The sequence below is a fragment of the Nicotiana tabacum genome, chromosome 20 (genome assembly GCF_000715075.1).
Source record: "Nicotiana tabacum cultivar K326 chromosome 20, ASM71507v2, whole genome shotgun sequence".
Lineage (NCBI taxonomy): Eukaryota > Viridiplantae > Streptophyta > Magnoliopsida > Solanales > Solanaceae > Nicotiana > Nicotiana tabacum.
The window spans coordinates 31,202,341-31,219,993 of record NC_134099.1 but is presented as its reverse complement, the minus strand read 5'-3'; the positions used below and the strand labels follow the sequence as shown (position 1 = coordinate 31,219,993).

The 17,653-nt window shown below is 39.3% G+C and overlaps 1 protein-coding gene across 1 annotated transcript; it reads left to right on the top strand.

Annotated features, from left to right (window-relative positions):
* Positions 1-12,914: 12,914 nt before the first annotated feature.
* On the top strand, positions 12,915-17,187 carry LOC107782921 (uncharacterized). Its single transcript, XM_016603869.2, has 6 exons — positions 12,915-13,189; positions 13,864-14,216; positions 14,302-14,871; positions 15,484-15,766; positions 16,170-16,938; positions 17,029-17,187. The coding sequence occupies exons 1-5, from the start codon at positions 12,961-12,963 to the stop codon at positions 16,928-16,930; spliced, it is 2,196 nt and encodes a 731-aa protein (XP_016459355.1). The 5' UTR covers positions 12,915-12,960; the 3' UTR covers positions 16,931-16,938; positions 17,029-17,187.
* Positions 17,188-17,653: the final 466 nt, after the last annotated feature.

Genomic DNA, 17,653 nt, shown 5'->3' with positions numbered 1-17,653 from the left:
GTTATGGGATAGAACTCTAGAATTTGAGCCCTTGCACTTGGAAAATCGAGAGACTCCTCCAGCCAAGCCATCTATCGAAGAACCACCAAAGCTGGAGTTAAAGCCATTGCCCAACCATCTCAGGTATGAATTCCTTGGACCTAACTCCACATTACCTGTTATTATCTCATCTAGTTTGTTAGATGTGCAGGCGCAACAACTCTTGCAAGTACTTAAGGAGTGCAAGACTGCCACTAGGTGGACCATGGCAGACATAAAGGGGATCAGCCCCGCCTGCTGTATGCACAAAATTCTACTGGAAGAGGGACACAAACCTTCCAGGGAACACCAAAGAAGGCTAAACCCTAATATGAAGGAAGTGGTGAAGAAGGAAGTAATAAAGTGGTTAGACACGGGAATTATCTTCCCAATCTCTAACAGCAGCTGGGTTAGCCCAGTTCAATGTGTACCTAAAAAGGGTGGCATGAAGGTAGTTAAGAATGATAACAATGAATTGATCTCTACAAGAACAGTCACGGGCTGGAGAATTTGCATGGATTATAGAAAGTTAAATCTAGCCACCCGGAAAGACCACTTCCCACTTCCCTTCATTGATCAGATGTTAGACAGACTGGCAGGGAGGTCACACTTCTGTTTTCTGGACGGGTACTCAGGATATAACCATATCTCCATTGCACCGGAGGACAGAGAGAAGACCTCTTTCACTTTCCCTTATGCCATTTATGCCTTTCGGAGGATGCCATTTGGCCTATGCAACACACCCGCCACATTCCAACAATGCATGATGGCCATATTCACTGACATGGTAGAGGACATAATGGAGGTGTTCATGGATGACTTCTCAGTGGTGGGGAATTCATTTGATGAGTGCCTGATAAATTTGACGCGTATGCTGAAACGGTGTATCGAGACTAACTTGGTTCTGAACTGGGTGAAGTGCCACTTCATAGTACAAGAAGGCATAGTCTTGGGGCACCGGGTGTCAAGCAAAGAAATTGAGGTGGATCGTGCTAAAGTGGATGTAATAGCAAAGCTACCTCCTCCAACTTCAGTCAAAGTAATCATAAGCTTCCTTGGGCATGCCAGTTTCTACCGGAGATTCATAAAAGACTTCTCAAAAATTACCAACCATCTCTGTAAGTTGTTAGAAAAAGATCACCCTTTCTTGTTTTCTGATGATTGCAGGGTAGCATTCGAGGAGCTGAAAAAGAGACTGGTCACAACACCTATCATTTTTGCCCCCAACTGGGAGCAACCATTCAAACTCATGTGTGATGCCAGTGACTACGCAGTGGGGGCAGTGCTGGGATAGTGGAAGGACAAGCTGATGCATCCAATCTACTATGCTAGTAGAATGCTGAGTGGAGCCCAGCTGAACTATACTGTGACTGAGAAGGAGATGTTGGCTGTGGTGTTTGCTTTCGACAAGTTCAGATTATATCTGATTGGTTCTAAGGTAATTGTATACACTGATCATGCAGCTCTCAGGTACTTGATTGAGAAGAAGGAGTCTAAGTCGCGCCTGATTCGTTGGGTGTTGCTGCTTCAAGAATTCGACCTTGAAATTCGTGACTGTAAGGGCACAGAGAACCAAGTCGATGATCATCTATGACGACTTGAGGGAGCTGAAAATGCAGTTGAGGTTGAAAATATTCTGGAAACCTTTCCAGAAGAGTAGCTGCTCGCTACTAATCTTGAAGAAGCGACATGGTATGCAGACTTTGCAAATTACCTGGCCTACGGTATAGTTCCCTATGACCTTTCATCTGTACAAAAGAAAAAGTTTTATCGTGACTGCCGCATGTATTATTGGGATGAGCCTTACCTGTTTAGAATTTGTGTTGACAATATGATCCGGAGGTGTGTCCACGAGATAGAACAATCTTTTGTTTTGCAGGCTTGTCACGCATCGGCTTATGGAGGACATTTTGGAGGGGTCAAGACAGCTGCGAAAGTGCTTGAGGCCGGATTCTTTTGGCCAATAGTGTTTAAAGATGCGCACCAATGGGTGAAGGGCTGCAATGAATGTCAGCGGACCGGGAACATTTCCCGTCACCATGGGATGCCCATGAACCCAATTCAAGAGGTGGAAGTGTTTGATGTCTGGGAGATTGACTTCATGGGTCCCTTTGTCAGCTCCTATGGCAATAAGTACATACTTGTTGCTGTGGATTACGTGTCCAAATGGGTAGAAGCTGCAGCGTTGCCCACTAATGATGCAAGAGTGGTGGTGGGGTTTTTGAAGAAGAACATATTCACCAGATTTGGGACACCAAGAGCTATTATTAGTAACGGAGACACTCACTTCTGTAATAGAGCTTTCGAGAAGTTGCTTGCAAAGTATGATGTACGCCACAAGGTGGCTATCCCTTATCACCCGCAAACTAGTGGGCAGGTTGAAGTGTCCAACAGAGAGATAAAGAGTGTGCTAACCAAGACTGTGAACGCCACAAGAACTGATTGGGAGAAAAAGTTAGATGATGCACTCTGGGCCTATAGAACTGCTTTTAAAACACCGATTGGTATGTCACCATATAAGCTGGTGCTCAGGAAGGCCTGCCATTTGCCAATGGAACTGAACATAGAGCGTGGTGGGCACTGAAACAGCTGAATCTAGACATCGAGGCTGCGGGCACAACGAGAATCACAGAATTGCATGAGCTCGACGAGTTTAGACATCTTGCTTTTGAGAGCACAAGGTTGTACAAGGAAAGAATGAAGAGGTTGCACGACAAGAACATTGTGGAGCGAAATTTCAATCCTGGAGATATGGTGTTGCTTTATAACTCATGATTAAGGCTATTTCCGGGTAAACTCAGGTCACGATGGTCTGGACCATTTAGAGTGGTCGAAGTTTTCCCTTCAGGTGCTATCGAGAACGCCACAGAGAAAGACTCTCGTACATTTAGAGTCAATGGGCAGAGATTAAAACTATATGTGGGCATGAGCGAACCAAAGGAAGTGTCTGAGCTACACCTGACTGAACCACAGAGGTCGAGCGAGCCTTAAATGCGCTCATCTGCGTCGTGCCGCGACGTTAAATCAGGCGCTGCGTGGGAGGCAACCCACGAATATGTTGTAAGTGTAATGCATAACTTCATGAAAAAAAAAGTAGCAGGAACACGCCCAGACCGCGGTTCCAGCGTAACCGCGGTCAAGTACCTCCTCTGAAAGAAGTCTACCGCGGTCCCAGCGTAACCGCGGTAGGACCGCGGTCAAATACCCCCTCTGAAAGAGGTCTACCGCGGTCCCAGCGTAACCGCGGTAGGACCGCGGCAGACCAGCACGGGCCAGTGCAGATTTATTTATTTTTTCCTTTTTCCCCCCTTTTAATAAACCTAACCCCCCACTATTCCCCCAAACCCTTCTTTTCTTCAAACCACCCGCAACCCCCATCCCCTTCTCTCTTCTCTTCTCTCTTTCACACCATCTCCTATCCCTCAAACCCCCATTGTTGCCCCTCCTTTCTTCTCCATCTCTCTCTCCACAACCTATCCCTTCCATTCATCCTCAAGGTAAGCTTCTCTATTCTTTTCTCTTTCTTTTCCATAACTTAGTGTAATGAGTAGTCTAAATTAGTTTCAATTAAACCCTAGGTAGTGTTTTAGTGTAAATGTTTTCTTTTTTTCTTTCTTTTCTTTCCTTTTCTCCATTATTTGCTTCTTTTGGCCATGATTGAGGCTTAAATGGTTGGGTTTTCGTTGTGCTTATCTTGGGGGTGATTTTTAGAATGTTTAGAAGCCTAAACAAAATTTTTCGGGTGAAGCTTGGTGGAGGGGTCTAAATGGCCGAAAATTGGGGTGTGTTGTAAAATTTTGGAGCCCTTTATGCCCTTCTTAGTTTGTGGTGGTGGTAGCATTTGACATGATTCACTTGTGGGAGATTGTGTGGGGTATTATATGGCGGAATTGTAGAATTAATAGTGGTGTGAGGGAAATAGTGGAGGTTGTCACTTTGGGCACCTTACTAATTGGGTATACTGACATTGATTGACAAAAGGAAACTGTTTGGTGCCATCGGGTGGCGAAGTCTGAGTACCCATCCGACTGGCACATGTTAGGATGCATCTGATTATTACCCTGAATTGTCTGTAGGTAATATGGCTCGAAAAAGGCGAAAGAGCTCGGCAAGCACTTCCCAAATATATATGATGCCACCAGGTTCTAGTCACAGGAGGCAGAGGACACATTTCATGCTAAGGCCACCAAAAGCTTTATCCCTGAGATTCCTGTTGACAGGGCTGCCCTCCGTATAGAAAAAGCAGACATGTATAAGGAAATCAGACGGAGGAAGATGGAGTTCTTGTTTAATGAACCTGAGACGACAAACCCAATATTAGTCAGGGAGTTCTACGCGAACTGTCCGGAACATTTGTGCCGGTCTGTGATTGTGCGGGGCAGGGTGGTAGATGCCTCAATTCTGAAGATTTGCCAGGTCTTGCAGCTGCCCCAGTTCACTGGTGACATTGATCATTACCACGACACCCAAGGGGTCACTTGGGACACTATGATTGAGATAATCTGCGCAGGGGGTCGACCAATCTGGCTACAGGAAAACATTACCCTTCACTCCAAGTCGTTCACACATGAGGCTAAGTGCTGGTTCACCATTATTTGCAGCCGGTTATTGCCGACGGGCAACACGACAGATGACGGGCTCTATTGGTGTGGTGCTTCGTCACGAAGAAAGACTTTGATGTGGCGAGAATTATTGGAGATGAAATGATCCTTCGGTCACCTCTGCTATCTAAGGGGTTTTACTTCCCCTCACTTGTGACGAGGTTGTGTCTGCTGGATGGTGTCTCCACCAATCCTACAGATGGAACTTTGCCCGCAAAAGCGGCATTCAGAGCTTCAAATATCACAGTGGGCAGAGATGCACCCACAACCATTGAGCTTGATGATGAGGATGACGCCCCAGCACCCATGGCACCATCCAGGAGATCCTATGATGGAGCCGGATCCTCTCGGTGACCCCATACTGGGGTAGGGTTCTCTAGATCACAGTCCAGCCGACCCATGTTGCATTCTTTGGAGGAACATGTGGCAGATCTTCGCTCCTCGGTGGATGGCCTGCATGTGCGTATGGATGCCATGTCTCAGCGACAGGCCAGGTCTGAGAGCTGGATGATAGCTTGGTTCCGTGCTTTGGGAAGGGCTTGTCATGTGGATCCCAGCACTGTCTCCGACTCCGAGTGATGCTCAGGGATGTCTTCTTACCCTTTTGCACTTTATTTATGTTATGACATGGGGACATGCCATATTCTTTTTGTGTGAGGTGGAGACTTGCTTTAGTGGTATATTGTTAGTGTACATATACATTGGTTGTAAAATAAATAAATGTAGAAGACTCTTCCTGAGGACGGACCACTTGGACAGTACTCTTGAGGGAAGTAGTCCATTTAGATTTTTTTTAATTTTCTTTTTTCTTTTTAGGTAGTGTAGTAATTCCTCCTTGATTTTTCTTTTGACCACGGTTCTTTTCCAAGGTCTTTTCTTGAATCGGGTTAGGTAGATTTTTCTTTAATATTTTTAGGACCCTTAGGACTCTATTGGACTAAGATGAGTGAGGGCAAGAATGCAACCCGTAATGTACACACCTGCAAATAACTAAAATGAACTTAAGGTTGCGACGTCTAGGCTCGTTTGTAGACTCGTAATTTTATGCCTTAATTCTGCACACCTTGTCTTTCTTGAACGCTCACGTGAGTGTGTTGACAAACTAATTCGGAATGAGTTACATGCCAAGTGTGTGTGAGATAATACTTGTATTCTGTGCTTGCATGCGATACCTAGAACTTGCCCTGTGTGTTTGCAAAGCGAAATAGAAGTTGTTTGGCCTTAGAGATGATTGAGGTAGTTCCTTGTGTAGCCTGTATAATTATGAATCCACATGTAAATATTGCCATAGTTAACCCCTTCGAGCCTGAAGCCTGTTCTTTGATAACCTTACAATAACCTATATCCCTGTGTTTGAATAGTTTGACTGTTTGAACCTGTACCTCCTAGAAGCACTTGAATCGTTAAAGAGCATATAAAAGTCAAAGTGTGGGGTAGTAATGGAGTGAGAAAAGGAAAATCAGGAAAACACTTGAATGGTGCAATGACTGTTAAAAAAAAGAAAGAGGTGAGTTGTACCTAAAGAAAAGTGGGGGTAGCCTATGAAACAAGTGTGGAAGAATGATTGGGTTGAACATGGAAACTGAAATAAAGGGAACGATTGTATTAAAAGCGCTTAGGGAGGTTAGTCACTATATCCAAATATATCCTACCCGTCCCTTAGCCTACATTATAACCAAATAAAGACCTCTTGATCTTGGACTGAACAACTCAATTAGTAGAGTATTACACTAAGGGCAAGCTTATGGTGTATCTATGTGGCATGTGAATGTTCTTTGCTGAGAGTGAGTGGATTCGTTCTATCTATAGTTCATTGTTGCTTGATTTTATGTGTGTGGAACTTCTCTCAGAAATGTGATGTGAGGGCATGTGACTCAGGAAGAAAAAGCAAGTTTTCACCTCTGTTTAGAATAACTAGAGTAAGCACGAGTGTGGCATGACATTAGAGTCTTCATCTGAGGTATGGCTGTTGCACTGCTTAGGTTGTTCTTTCATAATAGCGGGTGTGACATAAACTGGGTAATGCATCGAACGATTAGACCTAGAAGTGTGGTTCAACTTGCTCGAGGACGATCAAAGATTTAAGTGTGGGGTGTTGATAATAGGTGAATTGGACTATAATTAGACCCTAAAGAACCACCTTCTTGTATAGTTTTTATGGTAAAAAGTGATAACAAAATGCTCTGATTAGTGCTTTTCATGCTTTGCAGGCTATATACAATAAAAGAAGTCTATGGAGTACTTTTGGGATCAATTACGGAGAAAAAGAGGTCAATCCTACAATATCCGCTAAGTGCACCACGCGAAGGCAGCAAAACCAGAACTGGAGATGGACTGCCGCGGTCCCGGCGTAACCGCGGTCGGACCGCGGCAGAAGGCTATTGCAGATTCTGAGAGGCTAGTTGGTGCCGGTCCTGGCGTAACCGCGGTAGAACCGCGATAGGAAGCGGAAAATTGAGGGACTGAAGTGCAAAAAAACACGGGATTTTTAGCCCAAAACCCTATATTAAACAATAGAACTCGTCTAAGGGAGACATGTAATGTTTTAGAGAGTACTTTGGCAAGAAAAACAAGTGTGAGAGATCACCCAAAACATCATATTTTCTTCTTCTCTTTATTTTTCTGGCAATTTTGATCATGAATATTTTCATAGTTTATTTACCCATTGTCATGAGTAGCTAAATTCTTTGTCTGGGGTTTTGATGGAACCTATTGAAGGATGAACTTCTTGATTATGTTAATATAGTTTGCCAGTTTAATCTCTATTTGTTCAACTACGTGTTTGTTGTAGTTAATTGACAGGATCCTCAATTAGCTGTGCCTAATTAGTGTGCATAACTCGGGAGAGAGTGCATATTTAGGTAATTGTTGAACAACATCACTCCCAAAGTATAAGAGGGATCTATAACTGCGGGTTTAAAGGCGGGATTAGGGATAACGAAGTCTTGGGTGCAATCTAAAGTGAACTGTAATAAACAAAGCCAGCTAGCGTATCTCGGGAGAGTGCGTCTAGTAAATTATCGTGATTACTCGGGAGAGATTCACGGTAAAAAGAGTGTTCATGATTGATAGAGATGTGTTGGTAAATCTATATGAAACATAAACAGAAGGGATTCCATCAATAGGGGAAATCACTACCTTAGAACCTTCTCATTATTGTTCACAACTTAAGCATATTTAGTTTACAACTGTTTATTGACTTTCAATCTTAGTTATTAAATATACCATCAACTGTTATTCACAACGTTTAGGGAAGTTGATTCTAAAGAATTTTGTAAGTCCAACGAAAGTAATTGATATGTTAATTCTCTGTGGATTCGACTCTGGGCATAAATACTCAGGTTATATTTGCAACGTCCACATTGTCCTTTTATAATGCATAGATATAGATATAGATATAAATATAGATATAGATAGATATAGAATATTAGGAGTGAGCATAATACCGACCGAACCGAAAAAACCGGTTGAACCGAAAAATTCGATTTATTCGGTTTCAGTTTTCGGTTTATTCGGTCAATTTGCGATTTATAATTTTAAAAAATTCGGTGTCCGATTCGGTGGTCGGTTTTAATAGTTCGATTTTTCTTTAAACCGAAAAACCAAATTTCGGACCTCTGCAATAAGTAGCTACGCCTGACGATGAGAAATCCAAAAGAAAAATGCATGTGCTTATGTGTGTGTCTATACATATAGTTCATATCTAAGAGATAAATACAAGTTTCTTCCGTTAAAACTGAAAAGTACAGGACTCGCTTCATCATTTTTTTAATAATATGGTCTAGATGTTTAATTTTTTGAAGGATCCTGTACTTTGACTAATTAACTAATTAGCTTTCCATTGATATGCTGATACTCCATAATTTATATACTTTAGTATTGTTTCTTACTCAAATTCCTTTTTTACTAATATATTGTTCGGTTGTTTCGTACTATTTTTGTCATGACTTGAAACCGAAAATCGAATCGATTAAATCGAACCGAACATGAATAAATCGAACCGAAGTTATTATGGTTCGATTTTGGTTATTAAAATCACAAACCAAAAATCGAATTGACCGAACCAAAATTCTACAAAACCGAACCGAATCGACCGATGCCCACCCCTATAGAATATAGATATAGATAGATAGATATAGATAATGATAAAGCGACCATATTAACATTCTTACTAGATTAAAATTAGTATTAGTATTACGTAGAACATTCTCTTTCCTTCTGTTTTTTTTTCTAAAGACTTTAATTCCTTTTGGAGGCGTGGATGATTATACCAATTTTTTTGCCCTTCGACAACATGATTCAGACAAGAATATATAGCCACTCCAAAATTTCGTCTTTCAATGAATTCAAAGGTCTGTCTTCACTCTCTATTTTAGTCTTTTTCCATGGCTTCTGCTTTTCACATTCCATCATTTCCCACCCCTTTGAGGACCTCAAGCATTACCCATGATCTTCATACCAATAGCAAACTACATAATTTAATCCTTAAATACTTTTATGTTTAAATTTATATATACTATGATGTGTAAAAGTATTTTGAAATCAAATCACTTAAAATATGATTGTAAGTAATTAATTACATTAAGCATGAGTTGGTACTTGGTATCTAAAAAAGAGGACAGTAACAAAAAATTGTAGAGTACCGGTGCATAAAACTTGAATTCATCTACGTTTGACTTTTAAAACAAATTAGATTTTTTTACTTGCTTGTACTATTTTCTAAGCTAAATTTCACCACAAAGTAATTATAGAAGAGTTAACCGAAAGTACCTCGTGGGTTGAAATTAGAACCGTAAAGTTTGAAATTAAGAAAATGACTTCCATGGGTTGATAAACGATCAAGGAGACCGAAAAATAACCTCCATCGACCAAGAAGGAAGTTGATTATCGACAATAAGGTGATAATATGTCACGACCCCAAATTTAATATGTCGTGATGACACTTATCACAGAACTAGGCAAGTCGACAATCAAAATAAAACTAGACATTTTAATATTTAAAAATAAGATGAAGCAATTTTAACAGTAGTAACTCTCATAAATAGCCGATATGAACAACTGCGACTCAAATACAGACTTTCCCAAAATCCAGGTGCCACTTAGTATATGAGCATCTATACAATAACATAGTCTGAAATACTGTCTAAGAAGGTAGAACAGTATAAGTAAAACCGAAAGATAGAGGAGGAGATTCAAGATCTGCGGACGCCAAAGCAGCTACCTCGATAATCTCCGAATGGGTAAAAACTCTGAGATTAGCAACCACCGTGCCCGAAAATACCTGGATCTGCACACGAGATGCAAAATGTAGTGTGAGTACAACCAACTCAATAAGTATCGTAAGTAAACAAGGCAAGATAATATAAGCTTAAATTATTGATGATACTAGCTATTCCGGTGTGGTTCTGCCTTTTATTTTTTAATAAAACCAACACAAAACAATATTTAAAACCAACTCATCAAATTTCGTGAGAAGAATATCCATGTGTGCATGTGCACAATTTCTCAAATACCCTGCTCAGACAATATCATGGCATATAGAGGAAGGAAACAATTAAATAAGATAAATGGTCAAGGAAATGCAAATTCTACAAGCTGCACGAACAACTCACGCGCTAACAATAGAACTCGCACGAACAACTTACGTGCTATACGGATAATTCACATGCCAATAATATCAATATATGTATCCACACGAACAACTCACATGTTGCACAGACAACTCACATGCCAATAACATAATTCACCCGGCATAATCACAGGCCTCCAGTCCATACATATCATATAGGAGAAGTTAAGCAAGTATACATGTATATAATCAATGAAATAAGATTCTCATGCTCCTGGAATGGTATAAATAATATGCTAAAGTGTAAGCATGTGCAAAGTGTGCTATTGTAGCTCAAATCGGCAATTTCATCACTGAAAATATTTATCAAGTTTGTTCAGGAATTAAACTTCCGCGTAACCTTGGCATGGCTCAACTAGATCACTTAAACTGTTACTACATGAGAGATATCACAGTTTTAAGCTTAACAGTTAATTCTAGGTTTATAAGAACCCAATCACAACCCGAACATGAATATATGACCCCCGTGCCCGCACATAGGTTCATCCCCATGCACATGCGCACCCAATAGCACGTAACTATCACAACAATTCAGGCAACTGGTGCCTCAACCGAGTTTAAAAAAATACTTACCTCAAGCGAATCGAATCACTCCCCTAGCAAGCCTTTGCCTAGCGAGTCGGCCTCCGAACGCCTCGAATCTAGCCACAAACAAGTTGATATACTCAACACAAGCTATACGAATTAATTCCATAAGAAGATGTTAAATAATTAATCAAAAATCAAAAAGTCAACTAAAAAGGCAACCTCCGCCCACGTTTCGAATCCGATAAAAGTTACAAAATCCAAACACACATTCAACCACGAGTCCAACCATACCAAATCTACCAAATTTCGATATAAATCATCACTCAAATCCCCAAATTTCACTCTTCAATCCTTAGTCCAAAACTCCCAAAATTCCACCTAAAAAATACATAAACTAGGTGGAAAATTCAATGGGTAATCAATATTATTGCATAAAAATGATCAAAAGTGGCTTACCTCAAGAAATCACTCAAAACCCCTCTAAAAAATCGGCTTAATTCGAGCTTGCAAAGTCCAAAATGACAAAAATCCCGGAAACCCTTCGAATATAATTTGCCCAAGGCCTTTCGCACATGCGCTTCACTTAACTACATCTGTCGTCCCGCTTTTAAGGATTCCTCATCGCTTATGCGATCCACAGTCTCCAGCCCACTTTTGCATCTGCGATCATTCATGCGCAGATACGAATCCGCATTTGCGAAAATACCTTTGCATCTACGGATCATGCTCCTCCAGTCATCTTCCGTTTCTGCGGACCTTCCTTCGTATTTGTGGACATGCTTCTGCGCACCTACGTCCGCTTCTGCGGACTTCCCTGCCCAGCTCATCCTCCACATTTGCGATCCTTTGTCCGTATCTGCGGACATTCCTCTGAGGTCCCAACTTCGCTTTTGCGAGCCTTCAGACGTATTCACGGCTCCGCATCTGCAGCCAAGCTCACCGCAAATGCGGTTACACCAGAAATCACTAGCCTTCAACCTTCAGCCTTCATCCCCCCAAGTCCAAATGATCTGCTAACCATCCGAAATACCCCCGAGGCCCCCAGGACCTCAACCAAATATACCAACAAGTCCTAAAACACGCTACGAACATAGTCGAGATTCAAATCACATAAAATAATATAAAAAATACGAGTCACACCCCAATTCAAGCCTAATGAAAACTAATGAATTCCAACTTCTACGATCGATGCTAACACCTATCAAATCAACTCCGATTAACCTCAAATTTTGTAGCCAAGTCGTAATTGACACACCATACCTATTCCAACTTCCGTAACCAAAATCTAAGTACGGCAACCACAAAGCCAACTCTCGGTCAAACTTCTCAACTTCTCAATCTTCTAATTTTCCAGCTTTCGGCATTTCAAGCCAAAACCACCTATGGACCTCCAAATCAATATTCGGACACTCTCCTAAGTCCAAAATCACCATACGACGCTATCGAGACCATCAAAATTCTATTCTGAAGCCATTTACACATAAGTCAATATCCGGTCAACTCTTCCAACTTAGGCATCCAACCCTGGGACTAAGTGTCCTGATTCATTCTGAAACATCTCCGGAACCAAACCAACTACACCCTAGCAAGTCACATAACAACAATTAAGTATAGAATAAGCAGTAAATGAGAAAACGAGATTACAACACTCAAAAGGACAGACCGAGTCGTTACATAATAGTCCAAGAAGTGATTGATAATAGACCAAGAAGAAAGGTAACAAAGCATCTTCCGACAGATTTAATAGGAACTAATCGAAATAGAGAAAGAAAAAGAACTAAAAATATCGATAGTCTTTTTTCTTTTTCTTATTCTTTAATCTAATTACAATAAAAATAACTTGAAGTCATCTACCTATAATTGAAGAATGGGCCTTTTAATTAAAGGACATGACTTATGGTTTACAATTCCTAAATATCTGATTAATCTATGCATATATACATACCCATGGGAATAAATTATAGAGCACAGAGTCTACTATATTGACATCAGCCACGCGTGATATATGTACAATATTATAATGGTCCTAATCTTGTCCCTCTTACTTAATCACTTTGGCAACAATACAAAAACCACAGTGACATCACTAGGATTATTGTGTTCTCCTGTATAAATATTTGATCTCTCCAATCCTTTGCTTAAATCCTTCAACTTTAATTCCAATATTATTAACAAAGTTAACTAATGGAACTATTCTACGATGCTAAGGCTGTTAGATTTAGAAGTCATTTAAACAAATACTTAGTAGCAGATGATGATCAAAAAAACATCCGACAAAGCCGAAATGGCTCATCAAGAAAAGCACGGTGGCTGGTGGAGCTTGTCGCCGGAAACAGTCACCTTATCCGACTGAAAAGCAGCTCCGGCATGTACCTCACGGCTTCCGACGAGCCATTTCTTCTTAGCATGACAGGTTCCGAAACGTATACACTTTAAATTACTTAATTATATTATATCTCATTATGCCTCCTTTTCGCTCACGTCTATAGGCCTGTTTATTTTCATATCATTTTTTGCTTCTAGGTGACGGTAAAATTTGAACACACATGCAGGACCGCTAGCCTACTCTTTTACCATGTTAAAATGTGGCAACCATTTCATTTAAAATTTAAATTGCTAAGAATAATACACTTATAATTACTTAATTACGTTATATGTCTCATCATACCTCCTGTCCTTAAGTGTAGCCTGATTCTTTTATATGATCCATACATACGTGGAATTTGAATCAAGATTTTTTGCTCGCTCTAATTCCATATGTGAAATATGAAACTAATTCATTTAAAAGTTTAAACTTTTAGAAAGGTGCACTTATAGTTACTTATATTATGCCTTATCACGCCCATTGGTGGAGTATCTCATTTATCCGATAGGGTTCAATTGAATGCACCTTTCGTGTAGGTCTGATTCTTTTGCAAGTCATACACATGAAATATTTATTTTTTGTTTCCTTGATGACAATAATATTTTAACATTTGTTTTGCTTGCTCTGATACCATGAGATATGTCATCTAAAAGTTTAAATTGTATTATTAAATATTATATACTCTAGTTTACTTTTTTATAAGTATTATGTTTCATTAATAGGAGGAAAAAAGGTTCTTCAAACTTTGCCCGAGAATATGGAGGACACAAAAATTGAGTGGGAACCATTAAGATATGGATTTCAAGTGAAATTAAGAGGTTATGGAGGAAAATTTTTAAGTGCAAGTGGAGCGCCACTACGATGGACCAATAGAGTGACTCATGATTGTCCTTATAGTGCTACTACACATAATTGGATTTTGTGGAGTGTGGAGCCTGTTGATGTGCCGGAAGATGAATCGTTAACGGATTATTTGACTATGGTTTCGAATTTTTCATCGGTCTCCGGTGAACTTTCTACCTTGGATTTGGGGTCTCCGATGTCGATGTATTCAAGTCATTGTTTCTCACCTAAGGTATGCTCTAGTTTTCTTTGTCTTTTCTTGGCTCTGTCAGTATGTAATGAGTTAACAACTAACCTCGTCTTTCTTTGTTTGACAGAGTCCTCTAACTAGAAGACCAGCAATGGAGCTATTCCACAAAGCAAAAGCCGTTCGTCTACAGAGTCACCATTACAAGTACTTAACAGCATTAGAAGATAAAGAATCAGTAACCCAAGATCGCGACGGTGCTTCAAGAAATGCAAAATGGACAATAGAATTCGTCGAAAATACCAACAATATTATACGCTTAAAAAGTTGTTATGGCAAGTATCTTACAGCATCAAATCAGTCTTCTGTTCTTGGTATAACTGGTCGAAAAGTTGTGCAAACTCTACCAAATCGTCTCGATTCTTCTGTCGAATGGGAACCCATTAGAGATGGAAATCAAGTGAAGCTAAGGACAAGATATGGGCAATTCTTGAGGGGAAATGGTGGACTACTTCCATGGAAAAACTCTGTTACACATGACATTCCTTATAGGAGAGTAACTCAAGATTGGATTCTTTGGGATGTTCAGGTTGTTGAAAACTTGCTATCACCATTGGCTCCTCGTGAAGATTCATGTGTTTCTGAATCTAGTTCTCCTTCTAATATTTCCTCAAAATCCACGAGCTTTTCTACACAAGAGGTACTAAATTTCCTACATTTGATCTTGACGTTTAAGGATTCTTATTGTTCTTTCATGCGACAATTCATAAATAGAAGTGAAGCTATGTATACTTGCCTTGGAATGTCAATTCTAGAGGTGACAAAATCAGCCCATTTTTAGTCATATGTTCAAGTTTAAATGTATCAAGTTATGATCCATATGTATCAAGTTATGATCCATTTGTTGACTTGCTTCACCCCCCCTCCCCCAGCAAAAAAGGCAAAACAAAAAGAGAAGGGGAGATTGATTCATGTTGCCATTTTGACTACACTTATTTTTACCCAACAAATTGGGGTATTATCACTTTGTCCGTGTCAGAAATTATTTATATCTGGTAGTCAAAAAAGTGTATAAAATTTATATAATTTTTGTATATAACATACATAATGTGTGTATATATATATATACAATTTTACAACGGCTATACAATGTCATTTTTCCAACAAAATTTGGGTAGGTTGGATTTATTCATTTGATCCGTTTTAACTTGTCCAAGTTTGACTTATGACATGACTTACCACCTCTAGTGAATTCAATAATTATTTTGTTTTTGGTGCTCAATTGTCTCTTTTTTTCTTCTTCTTTTGGCAGTCAAGTGATTCTTCGGTGCCTAATTTGGGGGAAGGGAGGTTCATATTTTATCATATGGCGGATGAATTTGGAGAAATTGAAGAGGAAATGGAGGCACTTTTCATAACTTTCGATGGAAATACTGTTGAGGAGTTGACTAAGAGATTGGAGGATGAAACTGGGCTTGAAGAAATTATTGTGTGTACTAGGAGTCCATTGAATGGGAAACTTTATCCGCTCAGTTTGCAGCTTCCACCAAACAATGCAACAATGAATGTTATTATTATGCCATCTTCATATAAAGGTGAGATTTCTACTTGTCTTGAGTTGGTTTCATCTTCTGAAAGTTTGACTTGTTTGAGCATTTTTGCCAAAAATGAGCTACAATGTTTATATCACTTTTAAATTAATTGTAACAAATCATATTCTAGACCAAAAGGGTTGCCCGGTGCACGAAGCATCACGCGTTTACGCAGGGTCTGTGGAAAGGCCGCACCCTAAGAGGGTATGATGTAGGCAATCTACCCTGATGCAATCACTAGTGGCTGATTCCACCCATAATTTATAGGTCACACACAAACAACTTTACCGTTGATCCAAAGCTCCCTTCCTCTAGACCAAATGATAATATTGTGAATTTATTAGGTTTTTACATGGTTGTCACAATATTTATTGACTTGTAACATTTTTTTCTTTTGTTTCTCAAGCTATTACTCCAGATTCTCTTTCAAGTCATATGTCCAACGTTCCCGAGTTGAATAGTTCCAATTTCAATGAATGGAAGGAACAACTAGAAATTACATTGGGATGTTTGGATTTGGATTTATGTTTCAGAATTGATGAGCCTTTGGAAGAATATGCCGTCTATACTACTTGGGAACGCTCTAATCGCTTAAGTCTCATGATTATGAAGAGTAAGATTGCTAAGAACATTTGCAAATCAATACCAAATTCTTCTAAAGCAAGAGAGTTCTTGGCATCTATTGAGCAACAATTCAAGGCTTCCGATAAGGCATCGGTAGGTACACTCATGGAAATTTTAACTACTAAGACATATGACGGGACTAGAGGTGTGCGTGAGCATATTATAGAAATGGCTAATATGGCGGAACAACTTAAAGCGATGGATATAACCATTTCGGAATCTTTTTTGGTTCAATTTGTTCTCAATTCGCTTCCTTCTCAATTTGGTTCCTTTAAGATTAGCTATAAAACAAATATGAACAAATGGACCGTGGATGAACTCATTGCAATGTGTGTTCAAGAGGAGAAACGATTAAAGGGAGAAGGATTACTATCGGTTCAACAAGAAAAAGGACCAAAGAATGGAAAAAGAAATGAGAAGAAATCACCAAATCATGAAAATAATGCTACTATACATGACGGTGTGGATAAAAGGAATATGAAATGCTTCTTTTGCAAAAAGAAGGGACACTTGAAGAAGGATTGTCTTAAATTCAAGAATTAGTCTGAAAAGTAAGTTACGTAATCAAATTACCTATGTATGTTATAAAACCAATTTTATTGATGATGTTTCTGATACGTATAACTTTAAATTCTTTACAGGGATTTCTTACAATACGAGCATTAAACGAGAGAGGAAACGTAGTTACAAGAGTTGAATAATATCTCTTATTAGGATTTTTTTTTGGGTTGCTTTGGTAATCAAGGATATTATGTCAAATTTGGAAATAAAACTTTGAGGTATATAAATTAATCTGTTGATTGGGAATGGTATTTTCTGTGACCATTTGTACAAAATTAGTATTTATTCTTTCCTTTATTTCTCTCAATATTTTTGGCCTTACATGCGTTAACAAATAATGGCATCTAAAGAACTCTTCGAATTGAAACTTCATCTAGTTTGTGACACAAATGGTTAGGATACGTGCCTAAATAAATTCTAAAAAGACTTGTCGAAGATGAAGTCCTATAAAATCTTAATTTTTAAAAATTTGGTACTTGTAATGATTGCATGAGAAAAAAGTCAATCTAAAAGTACAAAGAAAGGTGCCACAAGAAGTTCAACATGCTGTGGAAGTCAAATATATATAGTGTGAATGAGTCACAACTACTATACCAAAAATTATGGTAGCTACTAAATAATAAATAAGACAATAATACAACAATAAAAGGAACACCAGAATTTACGAGGTTCAGCCAATTTTGCCTACTTCCTCGGACGCAACCA